Source organism: Schistosoma mansoni (assembly GCF_000237925.1).
Source record: "Schistosoma mansoni, WGS project CABG00000000 data, chromosome 4 unplaced supercontig 0032, strain Puerto Rico, whole genome shotgun sequence".
Classification (NCBI taxonomy): domain Eukaryota; kingdom Metazoa; phylum Platyhelminthes; class Trematoda; order Strigeidida; family Schistosomatidae; genus Schistosoma; species Schistosoma mansoni.
This window is the reverse complement of record NW_017386017.1, coordinates 36,808-60,449: the sequence shown is the minus strand read 5'-3', so window position 1 is coordinate 60,449 and position 23,642 is coordinate 36,808. Positions and strand designations below refer to the sequence as shown.

General features: G+C 35.9%; 1 protein-coding gene across 1 annotated transcript; it reads left to right on the top strand.

Moving 5' to 3' along the window:
- Positions 1–2,030: 2,030 nt before the first annotated feature.
- Positions 2,031–17,246, top strand: Smp_008610 (deoxyribonuclease II-related). The gene is made up of 7 exons (XM_018791096.1): positions 2,031–2,142; positions 2,175–2,416; positions 2,449–2,610; positions 4,868–5,068; positions 6,963–7,066; positions 13,729–13,878; positions 16,921–17,246. Exons 1-7 carry the CDS (start codon positions 2,054–2,056, stop codon positions 17,101–17,103), a joined length of 1,131 nt encoding a protein of 376 aa, XP_018645617.1. The 5' UTR covers positions 2,031–2,053; the 3' UTR covers positions 17,104–17,246.
- The last annotated feature ends 6,396 nt before the right edge of the window (positions 17,247–23,642 follow it).

The window sequence follows — 23,642 nt, the reverse complement described above, 5'->3', positions numbered from 1 at the left end:
CACCGATAAAAAAGTGGTGGACACCAATAAGCAAAATCCCATAACAAGTTCTGTAACACAACCTAAGATTTTTAGTTAACTTTCTTCAGCGATTCGTACCTTCTTATGCACAATTAATACAACCACTGATAGGTCCCTTAAGTCTAAAACTAAATATTTTAAGCTGACTCCCGAGGCTGATGATTCTATTAAACAGCTAAAGAACTGACTAATTCAACCATCTACGTTAAGTTTTCCATATTTTCACTCCCCACTCGATTCGATAGCGGGTGCATCAGATAAAGTAGTAGGCATTATCATTAACCAACTGGTTGTAAACTTCTGAAAATGAATAGCATTCTCCTGAAGACGACTCACCCCGGTAGAGCTAAGAAATTTTAATTTCTCTCGTGAAAAACCGATCGGCGCTCGATATGTATGACCAGATCTACAAAAGCATGTATGCAGGTGATTTAAAGTGTGTAGAATTATGGTCCACTTCATTATTATTGCCATTATAATGATAGACCTAATCCTAAAATAGTAGATATGCCATGATATGACTGCCTGATCTGTAAGATCTTACGTGGAGGTCACATCACTGTCTACACTGGCTCATCGCATCACAACGATTAATAATATGATGTCTGAAGATTCCAAAGTACACATTTATGCTAAGGATAGAATAATATATTTGATGTGAGTAAGGACAAGTTATACAGAATGACTGCGTCTGCAAGACCGAGGCATGCCATCTCTTTTTATCCAATATTCATGCATCCACCATTGTTGATTTTCTTTCCGTACTAAACGTTGAGTATCTTATTTCGCAGTTATCTCATATTCAAGTTTGAGAATTATGTGGTTAGGACCAATACCACTAAAAGTGTTCATAATGCCGATAATGAAAGGTTAATCGTCATATGAGTTCACTTATCGGAGTTTTCTCACAGGCAGATGCACGTTTTACTTACTTTTATACCGATTCGGTTGGTCCTTTTATTGCATTTTCATGGTTTTAATTATCTATTTGGATACATAGGCAGATTCGCGATGATCACAACAGCCGAACTATTAATCAACATCAAAGCTGAAGCAATGGCCGAAGCCTTAATTCAGAACTGGGTGACGACTTTTGGACAAAAATGTCAGCTGACAATGGGTTAATACATAGCCAGTTAAATATCTAAGGATTCCTCTCCTAAATGAATCACCATTCCTATTTTTCCAATAAATTGTTCCCTCAGTTGTATATGCTCATGAAGAAGAAGTAACCACAGCGCCCTCATTGGATAGTTTTAACAAGAGAATCGACAACTACGTATCACTTCTACATTACCATTTTACTTTTGGACTAGCTGTAGCTGATAGATTATATGTAATTTACCTACATGCCTGGTAGTGTGATAACTGTTGGTATTTAAAATTTCTACTGCCCTGAGATAAACGCACCCTCTCAAACTACAGGATATGCAAATCCACAAATAATAACCAAACTAACAAGAATTGGTGCAGCTGAGTCGCTAGATACCACCACCGGGCATAAGCATGGATACTGGATCTTATCGTAACAGCAAGAATCGAATGCGAAGAAACCAGTTGTCTCATATAAGTTTATCATAGAGATGCTGGATTTATTGGATATCAGATTCATTAAACGTGTACGTTTTATTTATGTACATCTTCGTGTCCTCAAACACTGTCACGTGTACTTTTGTGAAAAGTATCATATCATTAAAAGCACTTCAACTTTTATGATATGAATCAGAAGAGTAGAACAAATCTTGTAGGTACCCTGTAGAAGACTTTTTATTAATATTTCATTAGAGCTAATTACAAATATCTATACCATTCCGTAGGTTCGTTTGAGCTGAGTGAGCGAATCACCTATATTGAACGCAGGCAGAATTATGTATCATTTTTTTATAATTTGAAGAAGAGATACCACATCAATTTATTATCGTGGTTTTTTAAATAACGATATTGGATATTGAAGATTTTTATTAGTCAATGATACATGAAATTGTTGACCTTTCAACGACATTGGAATTATTCAAATTGCTTTGTAGTTATCATGTTCTTTTCTGTATTATTTCTGACTTATATAATTAGGTTTTCCCAAACTCTCTCATGTCTTGATGATGATGGTCATACCGTCGACTGGTAAAGTTATCTCATTCGTAACATGTTTCAAGGTTCGTAGGCTACAAATTACCAAAAGGTTACGACGTTGTATTCATGAACGCTGATCAGAGGAACTGGAAGCTTTCCAAGTCCCCTATTAATGAAAAAGGAATGATGAAAAATACGTTTGAATCCATGTTCAAGTTGGTTGACAAGCCCGATTCTGTAATCGGGATGTATAACGATGAGATTCCTAAATGGACCAAGCCATTGGGTTATGATCGAGAGAACTTATGGTGGGGTCATATGAAAGGTATATTTGGTGAATAATGACATTTTTTGCAGGTGCATTTGCTTTCGATGACACAAATACGGGGTTTTGGGTTATCCACAGCATACCAAAGTTGTCATATACGAATACATCTTATGTTTACCCAAGAACCGGACATACATATGGTCAACATTTCCTGTGTGTTACTTTGGAGAAAAAACACCTCAAATCTCTAAGTAATTAATCATTTTGAGTTCTGGTGATGCCATTTAATGCTCAGTCATGTATTTTGGCGAGACTATAATTTATAGACGAAACAATCAAATCAGTGGTAACAAGTCCTCAATTTGGGCGTGAAATTCATTCATCTATGTAGTTTACCAGCATTTGGGCATCATGGTTGGTGTCAGCTGGTGATAAAAACCCTAAGTTTTATTCCCGACCATGAATTTTAGCTTGAAATTCTATTCCTAATTCCTCGTACAGATTTTCAACCCTCTTTTGACGTTAGTACGTATGATGTTTTTACAAAGCTATGCTGCTTAAGGACGTCCGTAGATAATAGTATCACTGCATTTTTGGTCCAATAAATCTATTTCTTACCGATTACTAGTTAATCATGAGAACTGAAAATTCTCCTAGAATTAAAATATTCACTCCTTAATGCTATATTTACAACTTGTTGGCAATAACAACACTTTTACTGGCATTCGGTCTCAAGAGCTGATTAATCAGCGAAAAAATTTTAAAACATAGCGTCTGCTCTTCATTTGTTTTAGAACTTATCTGACGTGTCTTCTGCATTATTCCGACAAAATGACCTGTTAGGTCAAACATAACTTTTAAAATTCAGTTGAATTGAAGTTTTACGTTAATTATTCTGTCTTATAAGCAGTTACTACTCAACCATACTGTACTATTGTACATTATTAGTCATTTGGTGCATTTCATTCAATGTCATAGGTCAAATATCTGATGGATGCTCACTAAGTTCTATTTTGTGGATAAGTGAATCTTTCACTTCAGTATTAAAATACGCTAGCCAAGTATTATTCCTAATATCGTTGTAACATAGCAGTCACACAAATTATATGTCTCAGTCACTAGAACTGTAGTTCATTTGGTCCTGCTGACATTCCCTCATTTAAAAATCTTAATGCCCTTAGTACATCGTACTAGTTAACGTCTACAGTTAGTAAACTATTTCGTGACATTGCTTTCTGAAGTAATTCTATGTTGAGACGAGGCTCACAAGTAAACACATTTCCAAGTTGGTTGGGAATACTATCTTACTTGCGTTTGACATATTTTACCACTCGTATAAAAATAAATTGGATGAGGTGAAAATGATGAGCATTTTGGAGTGTGAAAATAAATTACGTTTAGAAAACTAATTGGTAAAAAACTGGGATCTTTTGATGGCGATATATACGGTATGAAAACAGGGAAAAGACGTAAGCGGTGTGTTCTGCAAACGTCGCTGTTGGTACTGATTAGCGCGATTAAAAACTTGGTGACCGATGATGCATTTCCCTAAAGCAATGGATTTCGAAAAAAGTGATCACTCTTTAAAAGTCTGGCAGTTTCCGGAGACGATTACTGGGATAAATTAGATGTTTCTTTTTTTATTTGTCACAATTTATCAATCTGTTTCCGCTTTACGCAGTTTGTGGAAAGTTAAGGACTGTTACCACCCTTGATAAAAGTTTTTGTTATACGAGGATGACTTTACGCCAAATACTTTTTGACTCATATAGTGTTACCACGTTTATTTTTGATATTTGTGAGTGGTCAAAGCTTTTGTTCATTGACACCTATCTATGTCAGTCAAGTTAACCTGGTAGCGTTGAAGTGACCTTTGTTAACTTTAAAAGGAAATGAAACCACTAGAATCATTACACGAAATAATACTGTTTTAAGTCTTTATTTTGATTTATTAGCGTGGTGTATAACGATGAAAATTAGAAAACCCTAAAACTTATGTGTAGTTTGGATATCCCCTCTTTTCATCATTTTTCGGGTAAAAGGAAGTCTATTTGGTTAAAATTATATGTGTTAAAACTTTCCACAAAGTATCACTTCTCTTCAATAGTTGTATAGGTACGTTTTTAGCATCTAGTAATAACGTGTAGCTTATTTCATTTTTATTGTTTTCACTCTCATATTCCTATAATTCTTATGCATTTAAATGGGTTTTTAATATTGTGCAACATCATTACATCATCACCGGTTAATATATTATATTCATCCTTATTTAGTGTAATTCATAGGTCTAGTAGAAGCTACTTTTCTAGACTTTTACTCACATTTATCTCTTCAAGGTTTGTGGCATTGTACTCAGTTTCTCAAAATTGAAGCAGGTTAACTAGGTCCAAAATTGTTACTCACTTTCTGAAAATTAATTTTCTTTGACGCTCAATTTTCGTTTACCGTTTTTTTTAATCTCAAATATTCATTGCGCTAAAATGTTATTCTTTATGGTTCATTTGATAGTTACACAGTTTGCTTTGGCTCGTCCATTATTTCAAGGTGCACATATTGCATCCAGTTTAAAGTCAGAGTTCCCAGATTTGGCGAAATTACTTCAGAATCAAAAAGTGTTTACTGAAACACAAAGTAACGTTATTGAGTTGCAAACAGCTAAACGTTCTTTTCAACTTAATCATTTCTCAAAATCATCGGATTTCGGTAAAGGTTAGCCATATATACTTATGTAATTGTAATGATCATTTTGACGAAAATTTTTTTTGAAAATTTGGAATCACTGCATAATAAGCATCTTCAGTTTTTTTTGACGAAAATTGAAGTTGGGTGTCTGACTAGTTGGTATTAGTCTGGAATTTTGTCTACTGAACATTTCAACAGAGTATTGTGGTTAACTTGTAATCACATAAAATATGTCCATGTATGATTTGATCATACAAATTATACCATTCACATAACAGCTATCTAACATTGATAATATAGTAGGTACCATTACACTTTATTTAGTCCCACTAAAACACTATTTTCGGACTTTCTGTTGTTTGATAAAATCTTTATCATGTTGTTTTCTTAGATAAGATTTCAGTTAAATTCTAGGATACAACTTTATGCATGTTTACTACACTGTATTTGCCTTTAAATTCAATGTTCCACTTTCTGTTTTATGAAAATGCTCATCTTACTAACATATAAGTGACATTATTAAAGAAGTTATACATCCAAGCCGGTTTTCAACGCAATGATCTACTTTGGAATTCCTTAACCTAATTATGTTCAGCTACTTCAAAGTAGGATTTCAGCTTATTAATAAAGTTTCATAACCCCTCTTCTTTCCAACAGAAATAGCAGACAAATATTCCAAATATATGGGGGTTTTTTGTTTCAGCTCAAACAGTTGTGTAATATCTTATATCGAATCTTGATATGATCGATTACGATTCATCAATAAGTTTTCTCATTCATTCATATTTATTTGGTTTTGTTAAATATGTTCTTTTGCACGTAAATTTGATTTTTACTACGTTGATATATCTTCTAACTCAGGATATCCATACGGTAGTAATCTTCCACTCGAAATCCTGAAAAATTAGTCATTAGAATGACCTAAAGATAATTAAGGGCATTAGGCATCCATTCTGTACGCGTCAGACACAGTACATTTAGTCTTTAATAGTATCTGTTTTGGTAGTTGGAGATGAGATAGTTGAAAAAATCCCACTTGAAAAGTGTCATTAGCCCAGGGAGGTTGACGGCCGATGCGCTTTTGTAATAAAACAAAAGTTTTAGTCGATACTTACCAGGTCATACTGTCTGGAATCCTTATAAAATATGTAGATGGTCAGCAGATGTCAAGTTTGTTATAGGGTTTTCTAGCTTACGACAATACTTTAATATATATATACTACTACTAGGTTGTATGACATTATGACTAGCATCTGGTGACTGGTATTAATGCTACCAGTTGTTTGTGTAATTTTCAACCAGAAAATTCAGTGATTGACAGAGAAAACCACTTCCATCAATTAATCTTGTCTAATCTCATAGATAAAAATCTGCAAAAAAAATCATACTATTAGCTGTAGACCTTATCACACGGCTAGGATATTTAAACATAGCTGTGAGTTGTACCATAAACGTCTGTCACTGTCATTGCCGATACATTACTACATTTACGTAAATTGTTGTGACCCCAATGTTTTTATTAATAAATGAAGTTGCCTGAGTTTCTGATCAATAAATACTGTTACTTGATGCCATCTGTGGGCACTATCGACTGACCTCAAAAATTAGCTTCAATTCAATTCTTCTATTGGGCAAAACATATTTATGTCATGTTTTTCAAGGACTATAAAAACATTTTACCATCACTATATATGTAAATTAATCTCAACAACACGAAAGGGATTATCTTTGCTAACTGTCTCTATATAATTTTCTTGAATAACAAATCTCCGTATGTAACACTATAGTGACGTAATATGGTCTAGATGATAATCTCAATTCCGTAGCCTTTTTTCGTGAAAATGACTTTAAACATTTTTTCATTATGTCAATATGTAGCTCATCTAAGTTTAAGCCCGTTGCATTCTGTCTAATATTTCAGATCTTTATGCCGATTTCGTAGCGCCAAAATTAAAGAAGTCTTTAGATACAGAAACTTGGCAACATGACGGGAGTATACCATCGGCATGTCATCGGCAATATTCTGTGAGTAGAATTCATTATTTGCTTACATGTCCCTTTTTATTTACTGTATCATGAGACTGTTAAATTTTTGCAACTCCAATATTCTAGTTTCATGAAATCTAGAAGAATGTGTCAAAAGTTACATTCAATTACTTCTGTCACTAAACAATGCAGGATAAGGTCTGAAATGTATTAATATCTGTCCCAATTGTCACGCTCAAGGAAACTAATAGGTTCAACAGGACAGTAAAATGAATTTAAAAAATTACAGTCGAAATCTTAACATGAGGAACCAAGAAAAACTCAAAATGATACAAATGAAATTCAAGAAACAAAAATGTAGGATGAGTAAGACAAAAAAGAAAGCAGTCGCGATCAATTTCGAGAGATATAATCTATGACCTTTCATGGATATAAATTGTGAATATCTGACGTCGAGATTTTGGATCAAAGTTTAAAATCTGGCGTTCAGTTTAAAACTGTCCACATTTCTGAGATATGAACATCCCAAAATTAAGTAGAACTTGACGTTCAGTATTTTAGTTAATTTCTACTAATAGTCTTCAAACTATTTCTGTTATTCCTCTAATATTTATTAAACTTCATTAAAAGTCAGTGACCTTGATAAAACTCACCAATATCCAGCTGATATGACAGTGCTAATGATGGATAGAAACAAGTTAGGTATGAGCTCTTACCAGAAATCAACTCAAAACCTATTAGATATACCTGTAGTTAAGTAGTAGGTTTTATTCATCACAAAATTAGACTAATTCTATTTACAAATGAAATCCACTCAATTATTTCTAGTGACTTTGTTTGCTATTCAACAAAACTGTATAAAACCATGTTCACAAAGAACACTGTTTGTGCTAGTTATTTGTATGTAATCGTTGAATATTGATTCAGTAATTGACTGAATACATATAAATTTACAATAAGATATTGATAAACTTTAGTCAATGAGTTCACTTAGTATTGCTTGATTTTAATCTTCCCGTTGATGCTTTTGGACTGCAACTGGTCAGCCTCTAATTGGCATATCTGCATCCTGTACGGATCGCCTCGATATTGTCTTAAGTCACAAACTTTATAAATAAAGATGGATGATGGCTAGCAGTGGAATCCAGTTTGACGCGCGTTTCGTCCTATTTGGGATTCGTCAGCTGGATGTACCTGCATCTCAGTGAGGTTAGGGCAGAATGAAGAAACGAAACCCTCATTTAGAGGGAAACCACACAAAAAATGATACCAAACGTTGTAGTTTGAAATTATTTCATACTAATATTGTTGAAAATCTAGCCGTATACCGTAAAGGGGGCGAGGTCGCACGGAAATATGTATAAACGACAATCATAATAAACTTAATAATAATGCAATCACTTATCCAAATCATGGGTAATTTCAATCTCGTTTTTCCATGTCCTACAACTGCTTTTAAATCTAGACAGCTTACACCATAACAAGAAAGTATGAAATTATATGTTGAATTCATTCTATCTTCTGAAAGTCGTGTTCTCTTTCGTAGTTCAATATATACCTAGTTATCAATATGGGAGTTTGTATGGATTTTTGAGTGGTGCGGAGATAACGAACCCACCTAGATTAGATAATTATTTAAAACCACGGAATTCTAGTATGGGATTCCTCAACAGTGAGCACCCACAGCCTCACCAGATGTCGAGCACAGGTGCCTCACATCCCACAATGAACGTGTAATCTCTGGATGGTAGCTCAGTATTTTAAGGTTTAGGCACGCCGTGAAAACTGTAGGTCCTCAGTTCAATCCCTAAAGGACACTTGAGGAGTCTCACACTAAGGCAAAACACCTTTTTAGTGTCCCTTTGTTTTCAGTGCTTTTCTAATTATGGTCTGTTCGCGATCTGAATAATGTACTTAGTTATTGTTTAACTGACAAAAAACATTTAGCTTCACATTCTGATGAGCGTTTGTTAGACAAAATTCAACATTAACACCGTTGGTTGCCGGCTCAGTGGTCTATCGGTTAAGTGCTCTGGCGCGAGACTGGTAGGTCCTGGGTTCGAATCTCGTGAGTGCGGAATCGTTGATGCGCACTACTGAGGAGTCCCATGATAGGACGGAACGGCTGTCCAATGCTTCCAGGTTTTCCATGGTGGTCTAGTTTCAATTGACTCATGATTTCAACTATGAAAATTAGAATTTACTCAAAAAACTAAACTTAACAAATAACATTGGTATTCATTAGTACATTTAACTTTTTGTTCATGTTTTTATCTTTCTATTGTAAATGATATTTGACTATTCATAAACTTGGGATGAATTATCATACCACTTGAACACTGGACCTTCTTTTTAACATTATAACTGATAGTATGTGGTTTTTCATATAAATCAGTACTATTTCATTTTACATTGGTGTCATAATACATCTATCCAAAGTTCATCAGATTGAAACTATTGAATCATTTAAACTTTGTTTTAGTGCAACCTTTCAAAGGCGATAAAATATTTATGTGACTTTATTACTTCTTTGTTATTTATATACTCAGTTTATTATTATTTATTTATTTGAACGCATAAATATTGATACAAAGGGGCACTGAATACATATGCGCCTCACAAATCTCATTTGATTTGTGTGAGGGCTGTGATACTGCCCAGGTGCCCAGACTGAAGCAGGTGGTTTTCTTAAGGGCCTACACCCGGAGCCTTTGACCTAAAGGTCCGATCCACAAGGCAGTGGAGCATCGTGAGGAGATGCAGTCCCATGGTAGCCGATGACCAACGATTGATTCATACTCCATTTGTTTTCTCAGGATACTGGAGCCCATGTGCACCATTAGTTTGGAATGAGGGTTTTCCAACTCCCCTAGGTGGACTATCCGTGTCCACCAACCCGGTTAAAGCGCCGGACATTCGCATTTCGTCCTCTCGATTTCGTAAACAACAGTAATGCCACTGTGAGAAGGCAGTGAGTAGAACTTCGCTGGCAGGGGCTATATACGCGTGGCCATGTGAGAGCATTTGGAGAGGGAGAGCGGACTCTCCCCACTCTCGGCCGTACTCAGATGTTGTCCCTAATATGTTTAGTTTTATTTATGGAGCTCATTTTATTTCAAAATAGGTTAAATCTAAAACTACCTAAATAACAAAGGGTTAATTGTCTGCATTTCGTTTCTGAAAATAAATTTTTAGGCAGGTGTTTGTTGTAACTGCTCGTACTATTGCGTAATATACATTGTGTCATTGTGTAAAAAAATGTTCACCATTTATGTCAATTGACTCACACTTTCAACTATGAAAATACTAAATCTCCACAAAACCCCTTCTGATAACTAATATGTTTTATAATAATGTAATTTATAACATTTGACCTTTTAAATATCAGTCAAGTTCAAGGCTTAATTCAATTCAATTATTGACTAGTTATTATTATTGTTGTTGTTGTATCCAGTTTATTCAGTTTGTGTTTTCATACCAAAACCGTGGGTATTTATATTACCGATGACCGAGAATGTATATTTTTGTATGATGTTTATTTAACATATACATATATGTGTGTATGAGTGTAATGTTAACTAGATTCATATTCAGATAATTAATTGTTGATTAGACTTAACTATTTTTCCAATGAAAAAAAAACAACACTGGGACGAAACGCACGTCCTGGATTCCACTGCTAGCCATTATCCATCTCTGCTTACCACGCTTGTGAATTAAGGCTATATCGAGGCAATACGCACAGTATGCACATATGCCAATTAGAGACTGACTAATTGCAATCCTAACACATAGATGGGAAGATTCAATCAAACAATACTAAGTGAATTTTAAAAAAAAACAGTTTTATGATAATATGATGATAATATCTACGATTATTCTCATGTTGCCAAGATAAATTTTGAAGGAAAAATGCATTTAAGACAAATTATGATTTGGAAATAGAAAAGTTTTGTAGTTTAGTAGGGATGACTTTGGGAACTATGTGCTCGCTAAGCATGGTGGTTTAATTGTGAAGATTCTACTATCCTCCTAGACATCATCGGCAAAAACTTCAGGTAAAAGTGAGCTATTCGGATTTCTCCACATGTGGCTAATAGCTAGGTAGATCAGCTGTAAGTTTGAATTTCGTTATTGATACTTAGCCTGTTAAAATGTGAGTGGTATATGTAGAAGTCCAAACAGCTCCATCTGAAGATTGTGCTGATAATATCCTCAAAAATGGTCATAAGAGTTTCATGATTAAACCACACAGCTCACAGAACTCAACTCCCCACAAAACTCAAACCAAATTAAACTAGTATGTAGAAATTCTATATCCTGATAATTATCGTTTGTTCATTAGCGAATACCTTTGACATATATCCTCAAGATTATAGTCAGAAGTGTAATAAGTGAAGTTAAATGAAGTTGGTAGTGTGATAGTTATTCACAAAATCGGAGGGTGGTTGTCACACTATGTAGTGAATCTGTCGAACATATTATCGATAATCATTGTGAAAGTTTTCGTACCCGTGTCTAACATCAGTTTAAAATTCATACCCAACACTAGATCAAAAGCATATCACTTTAATACAAAGTTGAATCAATAAAGCCATAATACAAAATATAGTGAGGATATGTTCGTTTGATCCATTGAATTATGGCCAGAAAATTAGGTGGGCGAAGAATAAGTAGAGGAAATATGAAGTTGGAGCACAAGTCAAAATCCATCATAATTAAGGAGATTCATTGTATAAATAAAAATAGACAGTGTATAGAATATGAGTCGACAGAAAACTAACTACATCATACACAAAGATAAACAAACGTAAACACACCAATGCGTATTAGAAGTGTTCAAGGTTAGCATATAAATATTTGACAAAGACAATTATCAAATTACAGAATAGCTGAGACTAATTTCTGTCCCCGAATAACTCGTATGGGTGTTATTATCAATAGCCCAACTACCCTTGATGGGGCATAGGCCGCCTATCACCATGTTGTTGAAATCACATAAATTTGCCAGTCTCTCACCATTCTCATTTCTTTTTCTCAGTACCTGTTGTTACATAATCGTTGATACCCTGTGATGTCCACACTACCCTTGTCGTTCAAATCTGTCATCACGATTGTTGGGTGTCTTCCTGTACTGTTCTCTACGATGGACTCAAGCCTCTTATGAAACTGATCATTATCATCTTCTGTGCTATCAATTGTGTATTAGTAGTACTGGATGATATTGGCTGTAACCCTTTCGTACTATGATCTCAAGAATGTTTTGATGATTCCGTGGTCTTGAGATCCTCATCTAATGAGTGCTTTTTCCTTTTTTGAATGGGATTAGTGTAACTTGTTGTACGCGTGGGTCATTTTCTTATTCTTGAGCAGAATACAGCAATTGCCCTCATAAAATTAATCTCTTTTATCTAGGTTGTGTACAATGAATTTCACTTATTTCAAGCAGAGTCATGTTGTTGCTTCTCATTTCCATCTCTATTTGAATGGAACTTCCTATCTAAAATATTTTTTTAATGTTCCGTGTTGTTTTGGTGGTCAGTCGAGGCACTGGCCTCGTTATTCCCGAAGAATCTCGGCTTCCATCATGAGGCGTCATAACTCTTCTAAATGATAACTCTTTATTTCCCATAACAGTGGTTAAATGAACCTATTTGTTTATTATGGCTAGGGAATTTATTGAGGTCGCTTTTTCAGGTAAGGTTACTAAAGCTACGCTTGCATTTTTCTCTTACCCGAGCTTTAGTCTGGCAGAAACACAAGCGTGCTAGTGACGAAGTCAAAATTTTGCATCACTTCACGTTTAGCAAGTCATTTTTGAGCAATGATATGCTAATCATCTGTGTGTCTTCTCACTTTTTGTATATGTACCGTCGAAGCGAGTATGAAGAAACTGCTACGAAGTACATGTTTGAGGCTGTACATCACTAGAAATAAATTTGTCGAGAAAAGATGTTATTTGATTAATTTTGCCTGTATTTAAAACAATAAATGCTCTGTTTTTTATAATGTGATATATAATTCCAGTGATACTAACATTTTATTCAGATTCTTAATTGCCTATTGTATTGAGATAGACTGAATTAAGCTTTCGTAATTTATGACCTTTTGAGAACGTTAACTTAACTCAATCAACACATCTGACAGGTGCTCTAGAAACTGAAATTGCATAATGAATATAAGATTTTGGTTGACTGGGATTGTGTAGATACTCGAGATGCTTTTCTTTAAGCTCAGCCCATCGTAATCTGTTATCCAAGCTCTTATATTTCCTATTTTATGCAACAATAACTAAGGACCTACAGGTTAGCAGTACGAGTTTTTAAATACAGAGGGTAGAAGAAATCAGTAAAACAGAATGTATGACCAAGTTTCTTCAGTAGCTGGTTCAAAATTCAGTTAGTGATATTGAGCGTTGATTATTATTGACCTTGAAGAGTTTAAGTGAAAAGTCCAACATTCTGTTTATCAAATTTCGATTGTAAAAAATATGGGTCATAATGTAATAATCCAGTTAATGCTTATTGTTATTTCACTCATCCTATCAGATGATGCGGTAGGAATCGCGTGAGAGTCTGTTTTCGGATCAGAAAAAAATTATTTTTTTTATAAAAACAATAGTTTATGCCTTATTCAGCATGTATATATTCGTTTGTTTTTTTCTCTTACTATTCTGTTTTACTTTTTCTATATATATATAGGTGAAAAATATTGAATCTATTTACATTAGAGCTACTGGAACCACAATACGGAATGCACAAGATCATGCAAAATGGGCTGTTACTGTGCCCTCGAAAAAACCAACTGAAGATACGAATAATTGGATTTGTCTTGGTGACATTAACCGACAGGTAAACACTAAATAGATTATTGATCATTATATTTTATCCTTATGTGATTAAGATATTCGTTACTGTCGTTCAAAAACGGGAACCATTTACCAGCATGCTCTATGTAACAACTTATATTTGTGAACAAGAGTAATTATAGATGGATAGTGGCTGGCAGTGGAATCCAGTTTCATGCGCGTTTCGTCCTATTTGGGACTCGTCAGCTGGATGTACCTGCATCTCAGAGTTGATGTTCACTCTGGGACTCGAACCCAGTACCTTTCGCTTCAAACGCAATCGCGTTATCCACTCGGCCACTGAGTCCTGATAGCCACTTGCTTATGCAATGAGGCGAAGTTGAAATTCACTTAGTATTACTTGTTTGAATCTTCCCATTGATGTGTTAGAACTGCAACTGGTCAGTCCTTAATTGGCATATGTGCATACATTGCGTATTGCCTCGATATAGCCTACATTCACAAGCATGGTAAGCAAAGATGAAACTGACAAGTTGCAGCCCTAACACATCAATGGGATGATTCAAACAAAAAATTCTAAGTGAAGAGTAATTATAGTTTCTTCACAAGCCAAAATATAGTTTACTTAATAAAAGTGAATATTCATTCGATTTAGACGAAATCTGGTAAAAATATCTTATGAGACAGAGGCATCTAATTGGTTGATATCATTGAAAAAAATTAGAATCTTCTTACAGCACATGTCGATTAAAATGAATAACCCTAACGGGTTTGTAGAAAATAACAGTTTTGTTTCACTTTACAAACTCACTTAATATCAAGTGGGATTATGATTTATGCATTAATTGTTCATTGAGTAGTAGGTAATGTCATATTTATCTAGTATTTACTGCTGGGGCATGACGATGTGAACTGATAAACAAATGTATTAAGTTCTATATAAGGCATAGCTGACTTATTGACTGATGATGGAATTCTATCAACTAAGTAAATGTATTCTCACCAATTATGTCGACGTGTCGTAATATATATCATAGTGGTAAATTTTATTGCTTTAGGAGTTATAAGTTTTTCGAAATTGTTTCCATTTGAATAATAACAATAGCGAAAGTGCAATGCGAATTTCATTCAAAATGCTAACAAACTCGGCTATTTCAAATCAGATCACAGCAACAGGTTCCAATCCCTACAACATCTACTAGAGTGGTGTGGTCTACTTATATCCATATAAGTAGTATATGGTGATGGTTAGACATTTTGGCAGAAGACCGATAACGAAAGAACTGGAATTAAGCGCAATTGGTAGGAAAATGCACAAACAACAAAATTAGAGAAGATGGAGTGATATTTACAGAAGGAACAGTCAAGATTGAGACAATTGGTTGTTACTTCTCAAATTAACTGTCTGTTGTATGGTTATCGGAATTTAGTGAAATAGTCTGTAATTTGTGTTTAAATACATTCGATTGTTCCAACCGGTGTTTTGTTCATTACACTAGAAGAAATGGAAAGCTATGTGGAGAGCGACTGGAGAGATAACAAAGCGGCAATAACTTCAAAATGTCACGAGGCTATAGGTCCAAAAATCATCAAAATAATGAATGGATCTCTGTAGACAGCCTGGTCGAGATTCAAGAAAGGATAAACAAGAAGACAGCAATCGACAACAACCGAACGAAGGCAGAGGAGGCCAAAGAATAGGTTGAATATATAGAAACAGAAAAACGAGTGAAGGAAAGTGCAAGAACTGGCGAGCGGAAACAATAGTAAAAGACCGAGCAACAACAACAGTAAAAGCTGCAAGAGAACGAATTATGTGGAAACGTTATAACAAAACCAAGAAGCTTAGAGCCAAACATGATAGACCAGAGCAACCAGTCATAAACAAAAGAGGAAGAACAATCAGTGAGGTTCCAGAGCAGCGAAATAGATGGGTAGAATAATGTGAAGTGCACCCGAATAGACTAGTGCCCCTGAACCCACCGGATATCGAAGCGGCACATAAAGACCCTCCTATGAGTATCAACCCACCAAATATGGAGGAAATCAACAGGGTCATCTGACAACTCAAGAGTGTGAAGGCGACAGAATCAGGCAGTACCCAAGCTCAAGCACTGTAGTCAGACATATATGTCACTGCAAAGATGTGTCCACATACCGTTCGGAAAGATTTTGAAGGAAGAACAAGTACTAACAGACTGGAAAGAGGGACACCTGATTAGGATGCCAAAGAGGGGAGATCATACTAAGGATAGGAGGCATCATACTACTGTCAGTACCAGGCAACGCTTTCAACAGTGTTGCCAGACCGAATGAAGGATTCAGTAGACATCCGAATTTCGCATAAACAAGCTGGATTTTGTAGGGATAGATCATGTACAGACTAAATTGCAACACTGAATCATTGTTGAGCAATCGATTGGATGGAACTCACAGCTATACATCAACTTCCTTGACTTCGGGAAATCACTCGAAAACGTGGATAAGAGGACCTTGTGAGATGTTCTTCGACACTGTGGAGTGCATGAGAAGATCGTCACCACCATACAGAACTCATACGAGGGACTGAACGTCAAAGTCGTGCATGAAGAACAGCTCACAGATGCGTCTCAAGTGAAGACTGGTCTCAGACAAGGCTGTTTACTCTCGCCTTTTGTCTTTCTTCTTATTATTGACTGAATTATGAAGAATTTCAGATTTAAAGAGATGTACACAATACAATGGACGTTGTGAACTTAAATCTTCTCAACGTCAGTGTAAACAGCAGTCACAAATCAACATTTTCCTCTTGTTTAGCTTGTGCTGTCAGTCAAATTTTTTTGTCTATCTAGGTGCAGTGTATTCACTTTGGATAACTCGACTGCAATATTGTTTGATTTTTGTGTAAGACGAATAGACTCATTCTTAGCCTAATATATTGAGATTAAGAATTAATAGTTGTCTTTTGACGTAGATTAGTGTATTTTACCTGGTACCTTTAAAATATTCGTAAATTATAACATTTAAATGAGTTTAAAGTTTACAAATCTTAAACCAAAATTGTGTTGCTTTTCTTTCCCCCATTGTATGATTATTTTAACTTCAGCCTCATCAATTTGAACGTGGCGGTGGTACAATGTGTATACAAGATCAAAAACTATGGCAATCATTTTATGATTCAGTTCAACGTGTAGAAGAATGTTCAAAAACTGTTTACACTATTTTTGCTAAACGTTTATTCACACGATTATTGACTCTTATTGAAATTGTGCAATTTTTTAATACATAAACTGATTCATTTGTGATGCTTAACTTTGTTTAGCGTCTTATTTAAGCTTGTTAATTTTATACATTGGTCGTCGTTTTCTATTATTTTCTGATTACAATTATTTTTATGTGATTACTGAACAAAATACAATCTCTAAATAACTATTTATTTTAAATTGGTATCATGAATGGATGAATGTTAGACCATCATTAGAAACCTAGAAGCACTGGATGGCCGTTTCGTCTTAGTATGAGACTCCGCACCAGTGTAATCACTTATTTACTTATTTTCTATATTAACAATTTAAATGAATCACAGAAATTTATTTTACTAGTCTCCGACCGTTGCTGCTACCTTGACATGGTGGTCGGGCTTGCCTATCGTGATGAACCAATCGAGCTCTACTGGCTGGAACAATCGTTCCTCAAGGTCTTACCATGCCAGGCAGGTCGTTTGAAGAGCGTTGAGACTAAAAGCAGCAAAGGCAAGGTCCAAAGGCGAAGTCGTACTGCTAACTGTGCAGAGGTGTGACGGCAGTAAAGTGTTTCCTTCAGACAACCAGCATAACAGCTGTGCTGCCTTTCCACAAGGATGGGTGAGGTTAGAAAAGGTCGACCCTAAAAATGCACACCTCGCCTTATCCCACGGATTTCCGTCTCCGGTGGTAAGGTCCTTTAAAGAACAGAGCTAACACAAAAACTACCCACAAAAAGGTCGTGTGTGACCGACCTCAAGCAGTTGTCCCTTGGGCACTGCGGTCACGCTCTCAGGTCATTAAGACCACTTCTAACCCGATTTCCTTTTCAGGTACCTCTAGAAGAACCCTTCCACGGTGTGGGCAACCGGGAATTGATAACCACCCTCATACCTCTAACAGCACTCAAGATCACTGACTGATTTTAATAGTTTAGGAAAAACAGCTAATAGTAATTGGTTGATTGAACATTGAATTTTTGTTTTTAAGTAAAACTAATGCGTTGAAATAATGTGACTGCTTGCAGTTGTCAGGAGTTTTAAGGCTATTTGAAGACATCAAGACCGAAATAAAATGATGTGCAGATGGATCACAATGTAAACGCGAAATGAATCGATATTAATTCGATAGAAATCTTATTTAAATACTAAAATGACGACCTACGATTGTAGTGGTTCATGGTGGATAATTTGCCGAATATACAACAAGAATCGACTGTAGTCAATGAGAGTAGACAAAGACTAATTATCGGCTAGAATAAACAGAACAGAGCTGCAGGAGTTTATAGATGCGAATGGGAGATAGCTCTTGGGGGGCTGATACAATTCCTACGGGACGGCGTAATGAGGAATAAAATTTATCAGTTTCTACCCTTTTTATTTATTTAGAAACGAACTCATGTGATTGGTTCGATCTCACTTTCTTATTATGTGATACAGAACAAGAATATAGTCGCAGTTTGACTAATATTCTCCTTCTTTTATTGCAATTTGATTGGTTGTATCCCATAGAAAATGGATGATTTTCATTGGATGGTCGGAATGCCAGTTTTATAAAAAGGCTGTCCCTTCAACCACTTAGAAAAATAAATCCTTTAGGATTTATTCCTCAAAATGTTAATTGTCAAAGATGAATATGCACATATGCCAATTAGAGACTGACCAGTTGCAGTCCTAACACATCGATGGGAAGATTCAAACAAACAATACTAAGTGAATTTAAAGATGAATAAGGTTTCAAATAGTTCAGTAGTAAATCCTTGTCCAAACTTGTTCAACAGTTAATCTTGTGCTTAGTGAGAATGAATATCATTTGTTTCGGAATGATAACAAAAAAGCAATATGCGAGATGTCTATACTAGTAGATTATTATAAGATGACACAGTAATCGTTCTGCTTATTAAAAAGTAGAAGTACACAGGATAACAATAATCATACGTGGTGACAGTGAATAGTAGGATAGTATTCTGTTGGAGATAAATATATTTTTCGACTGTTCAAATAGTTCATCAAACCCATCTTTCACTTGCATACTCTACAAGAAAGCATCTGAACGTGTTTGGACAAGCATTCGTTATACACTAGCGATGCGACTATTTCAAATACAATTTTTACATCGATTATCTATGAATAGCCAAGGATATATTCTCTTATAACAAAGTAATTCAATCATGAAAACTCTGACTCAGTTTAATTATATTAATTAAAAATATAAAAGTTTTAATAACCTGTAAAACTATTTATTAATATTATTATACTCCAAATAAAATAATAATCGTTACTAGGATCAAATTAATCCATGAAGTCACTGACAAGTGGACTGAGCCATGTTGGTAGGTGTAGACTACCTGGTTGGGATCCGCGAGATGATAGAAATCGAGGGTTAGAGACCTTGAATAACATGGTTCAAAATCGTTTGCAATGGCGAAGGTGAATCCACTCTTTGTGTTATGCCAAATTCTAATCTTCTGAATTCTTCATGTCCCTCCGGCTGTGGTCCCCTAAGAAAACCACCTGCTTCAGTTTTGGCACCTGAGCAGTATCGCAGCCCTCACAAAAATCAAATGAGATTTGTACGGCGCATATGTATCTGGTGCTTCCTTGTACCAATATTTATGTGTTTAAATAATAAAAATAAATAAACTTCATGTACCTATCTTTTTTCTCTTTCCAAATTTCACTGGATTATACTTCTTGAATAACATCTTCAAACCTTAATCTTTTCGACCATTGCTTATACACTTACTACTTCCACCACTATGGGATTTGAATCGACAACTGCTTCTCTGTGCTAATGTGGTATGGCAACTGGAACTGATGTACGTACGTACAAAGTACTACGTTGTGACTGACTGAGGCTCAACTAAAGAAGATTGGAAGGCATAATACTGGGAAATAAACACTTAAAACGAATAATAATCAATATTACTAAGTATGTGGGTCAGAAAATGTTGCTAACTCACCCTTTTGTTGAATGGACTATGGAGACCTCCACACCAGTGGCAAGCACGGAATATAACGGATAGCTCACATGCAAATAGACGATTTGGACTTCGCAGATCACCTGGCTTTTCTATCCTTTACACACCAACACAGCCAAATGAACACAGACAATGTAGCAGCATCTTTACAGCAGTACGCTACAAAACAAGGTCCTCAAATACAACACAGAGAACACCAAACTAATCACACATGATCGAGGAACTCTGAAAGAGGTGGAAATTTCAACGCGCCTGAGAAGAATCATCGATGAACAAGGAGGATCTGATGCAGATGTAAAGGCAAGGATGTGCAAGTTAAGGGTAGCATTCCTGCAGTTGAAGAACATATGGAACTCAAAACAGCTATCAACCAGCATCAAAGTCAATCTTTAACACGAACGTCAAGACAGTTCTACTGTACGAAGCTGAAACTTTGAGAACTACTACAACCATCATCAAAAGAGTACAAGTGTTTACAAACAACTGTCTACGCAAGACAGCCAATGTCCGTTGGTCGGATACCATCAACAAAAGCCTACTGTAGGAGAGAACAAACCAGCTTCCAGTTGAAGAGGAAATTAGGGAAAGACGCTGGAGGTGGATAGGATATAGATTGAAGAAATCACCAAACTGCATTGCGCGTCAAATGCTAGATTGGAATCCTGTAGGGAGGCGGAAAAGAGGAATACCGAAGACCATATTGTACAGGGAATTTGAAGAAATCAAAAGGATGAATAGCAACTGGGAAGGACTGTTCAGGACAGAGTTTGATGGAGAATGCTGGTGTGCGGCTTATCCTCTTCCACGAGGAGTAACAAGCGTAGGTGAGTAAGTACTATCAATCATGTGGCCAGGAAACTTAGTTTCTTTCCAGCTATGTATAGTAATTTTCAAATTGTTCGGCAAACAACAAATTCGAATGTAATCTAAAGGTAAGCTTAATGACTAGACTTATAAATCATATAAAATTTAAAAAACGTTTATGACTTATTACTTGTTAACTATTGCACAGAGAAAAAGATGAATAATGAGAAGACCGTTTAACATAAAAATCTAGTTGTTGATTACAATTTACATACAAATGATTAGGACGAAATTAGCAAGTCCACTGTCGTTAGACACAAGTTTACCATTGACATAGTAATTAGTTTAACATTAATGAAACCAACTAATCATTGGATAATGCTGTGGTGAACAGAACACTGGTGGGGACAATCGAATGTATTTAAGCACGAATTACAAACTATCTTACTAAGATCTGATAACCATACAACAAACGTTTAATTTGCAAAAGAACAATCAATTGTCTCAATCTTCACTGTTCCTTCTGTAAATATCACTCCATCTTCTCTAATTCCATTGTTCATGCATTTTCCTACCAATTGCGCCTCATTTCAGTTTTTTCCTTATCGGTCTTCTACCAAAATACATTCTATGTTTGACCATCGCCATATACTACTTATATGGATATAAGTAAACCACACTACAATACTACTGTCAGTACCAGGCAACGCTTTCAACAGTGTTGCCAGACCGAATGAAGGATTCAGTAGACATCCGAATTTCGCATAAACAAGCTGGATTTTGTAGGGATAGATCATGTACAGACTAAATTGCAACACTGAATCATTGTTGAGCAATCGATTGGATGGAACTCACAGCTATACATCAACTTCCTTGACTTCGGGAAATCACTCGAAAACGTGGATAAGAGGACCTTGTGAGATGTTCTTCGACACTGTGGAGTGCATGAGAAGATCGTCACCACCATACAGAACTCATACGAGGGACTGAACGTCAAAGTCGTGCATGAAGGACAGCTCACAGATGCGTCTCAAGTGAAGACTGGTCTCAGACAAGGCTGTTTACTCTCGCCTTTTGTCTTTCTTCTTATTATTGACTGAATTATGAAGAATTTCAGATTTAAAGAGATGCGCACAATACAATTGACATTTTGAACGCAAGTTGGACTTCGCAGAATACTTGGTCCTTCTATTTCCTACATGGAGGCAAATAAAGACTAATACTATCGATGTAACAGCAGCTTCCATAGAAGTAGGCCTCAACATTCACAAGGATGAGAGAAAGGTCTTGAAACGCAATACGGCGAATGCCAACTGAATCACATTTTATTGAGCTCTGGAGGAGGTGGAAGCTTCTACATACCTGGACAGCATCACTAATAAAAAAGAGGAACTGATGCAGATGTGAAGATACGAGTCGGTAAAGCGCGGGTAGGAACCCTGCAATTAGAGAACACCTGGAACTCAAAACAACTGTCATACAACACCAAAGTCACTAAGTTTTAAAACCAATATTGAAACAGTTCTATTGTACGGAGCTGAAACTTCGAGAACTGTCACAGTCGTCATCAAGAACGTACAGTTGTTTATAAACAGCTTTTTACATGAGATATTCCAGAAGCATTGGCTAGACACTATCAGCAATAATCGACTCTGACAGTGAACAAATCAGCTTTCAGTTGAGGAGGAACTCAGGAATCAATGCTCGAGGTGAATAGGACACATGTCGCGAAAATCATCAGACTGCATCATTAGGCAAGCCCATACTCGAAGTCCTCGATGTGAAAAGAAAAGAGGCAGGCCAGCGTATACATGACATTGGGATCTGGAGGCAGAAATCAAGCTGATAAATAGCACTTGGCAGCAACTGGAAACTAAAGTTTAGGACAGAGTTGATGATTCCTGGTCAGCGGTCTATGCCCCATCAAGGGTAGTTGGGTCATTGGTAATAACACCCACATGAGTTATTCGGGAACAGAAATCAGTCTTAGCTTCCAAGCTATCTCGAACTTAGAGTCTTAGTCTGTCGCGTAATACTTGAGCACCCAAACGCTAGAACCCTCCCAAGTCACAAATCAGAAGACAGAAGACAAGTAGAAGGAATGTTTTTCCAACCAGTGTCGATTATGGTACAAAACTGTCATGTATTTATAATTTTTAGTAGAAACGAAATCATTATAGTTATCCAATCGGCACACATGGAGTTATCAGCATTGTCTAATAGGGAAGCTATACGTAGTGATTCTAGAATATTCTTCCCAAAGCTGATTGGATGTAATATGTCTGGCCGCTTCTGGGCTTCTCAGAGCTTCCTCAACTTCACCTGTGGAGCATCCTCACATTTATACACTCAATATTCAATAATACAAACAAAAGTGATGTTTCTTCACACACACACACACAAAGAGAAACCTAAAGAAAATTGGTTCCTAAAAATAATTTATTTTAATAAAATAACAAAACAACAAGTTACCTTAATGTATCTGCTGAAACGTCATGATATATACTCAATAGATAAAAAATTGCATAATGAAAATATACATTTAAAAAATTTCATTTCATTAGAATGATGTAAAGTTCTTTATTAGAAATAAACACAAAATTAATTTTCATAGTTAAAATCATGAGTCGATGGAAGCTAGACCACCATGGAAAACCTGGAAACACTGGACAGCCGTTCCGTCCTATTATGGGACTCCTCAGTGACAGTGCGCATCCACGATCCCGCACTCACGAGATTCGAACCCAGGACCTACCAGTCTCGCGCCAGAGCACTTAACCGATAGATCACTGAGCCGGCATC

Coding starts and splice junctions, on each gene's coding strand:
- Smp_008610 (XM_018791096.1), top strand. CDS start 2,054: ATGTTCTTTTCTGTATTATTTCTGACTTATATAATTAGGTTTTCCCAA. Junction 2,611..4,867: donor AAAACACCTCAAATCTCTAA/GTAATTAATCAT, acceptor TTCATTTGATAG/TTACACAGTTTGCTTTGGCT. Junction 13,879..16,920: donor TTGGTGACATTAACCGACAG/GTAAACACTAAA, acceptor TTTTAACTTCAG/CCTCATCAATTTGAACGTGG.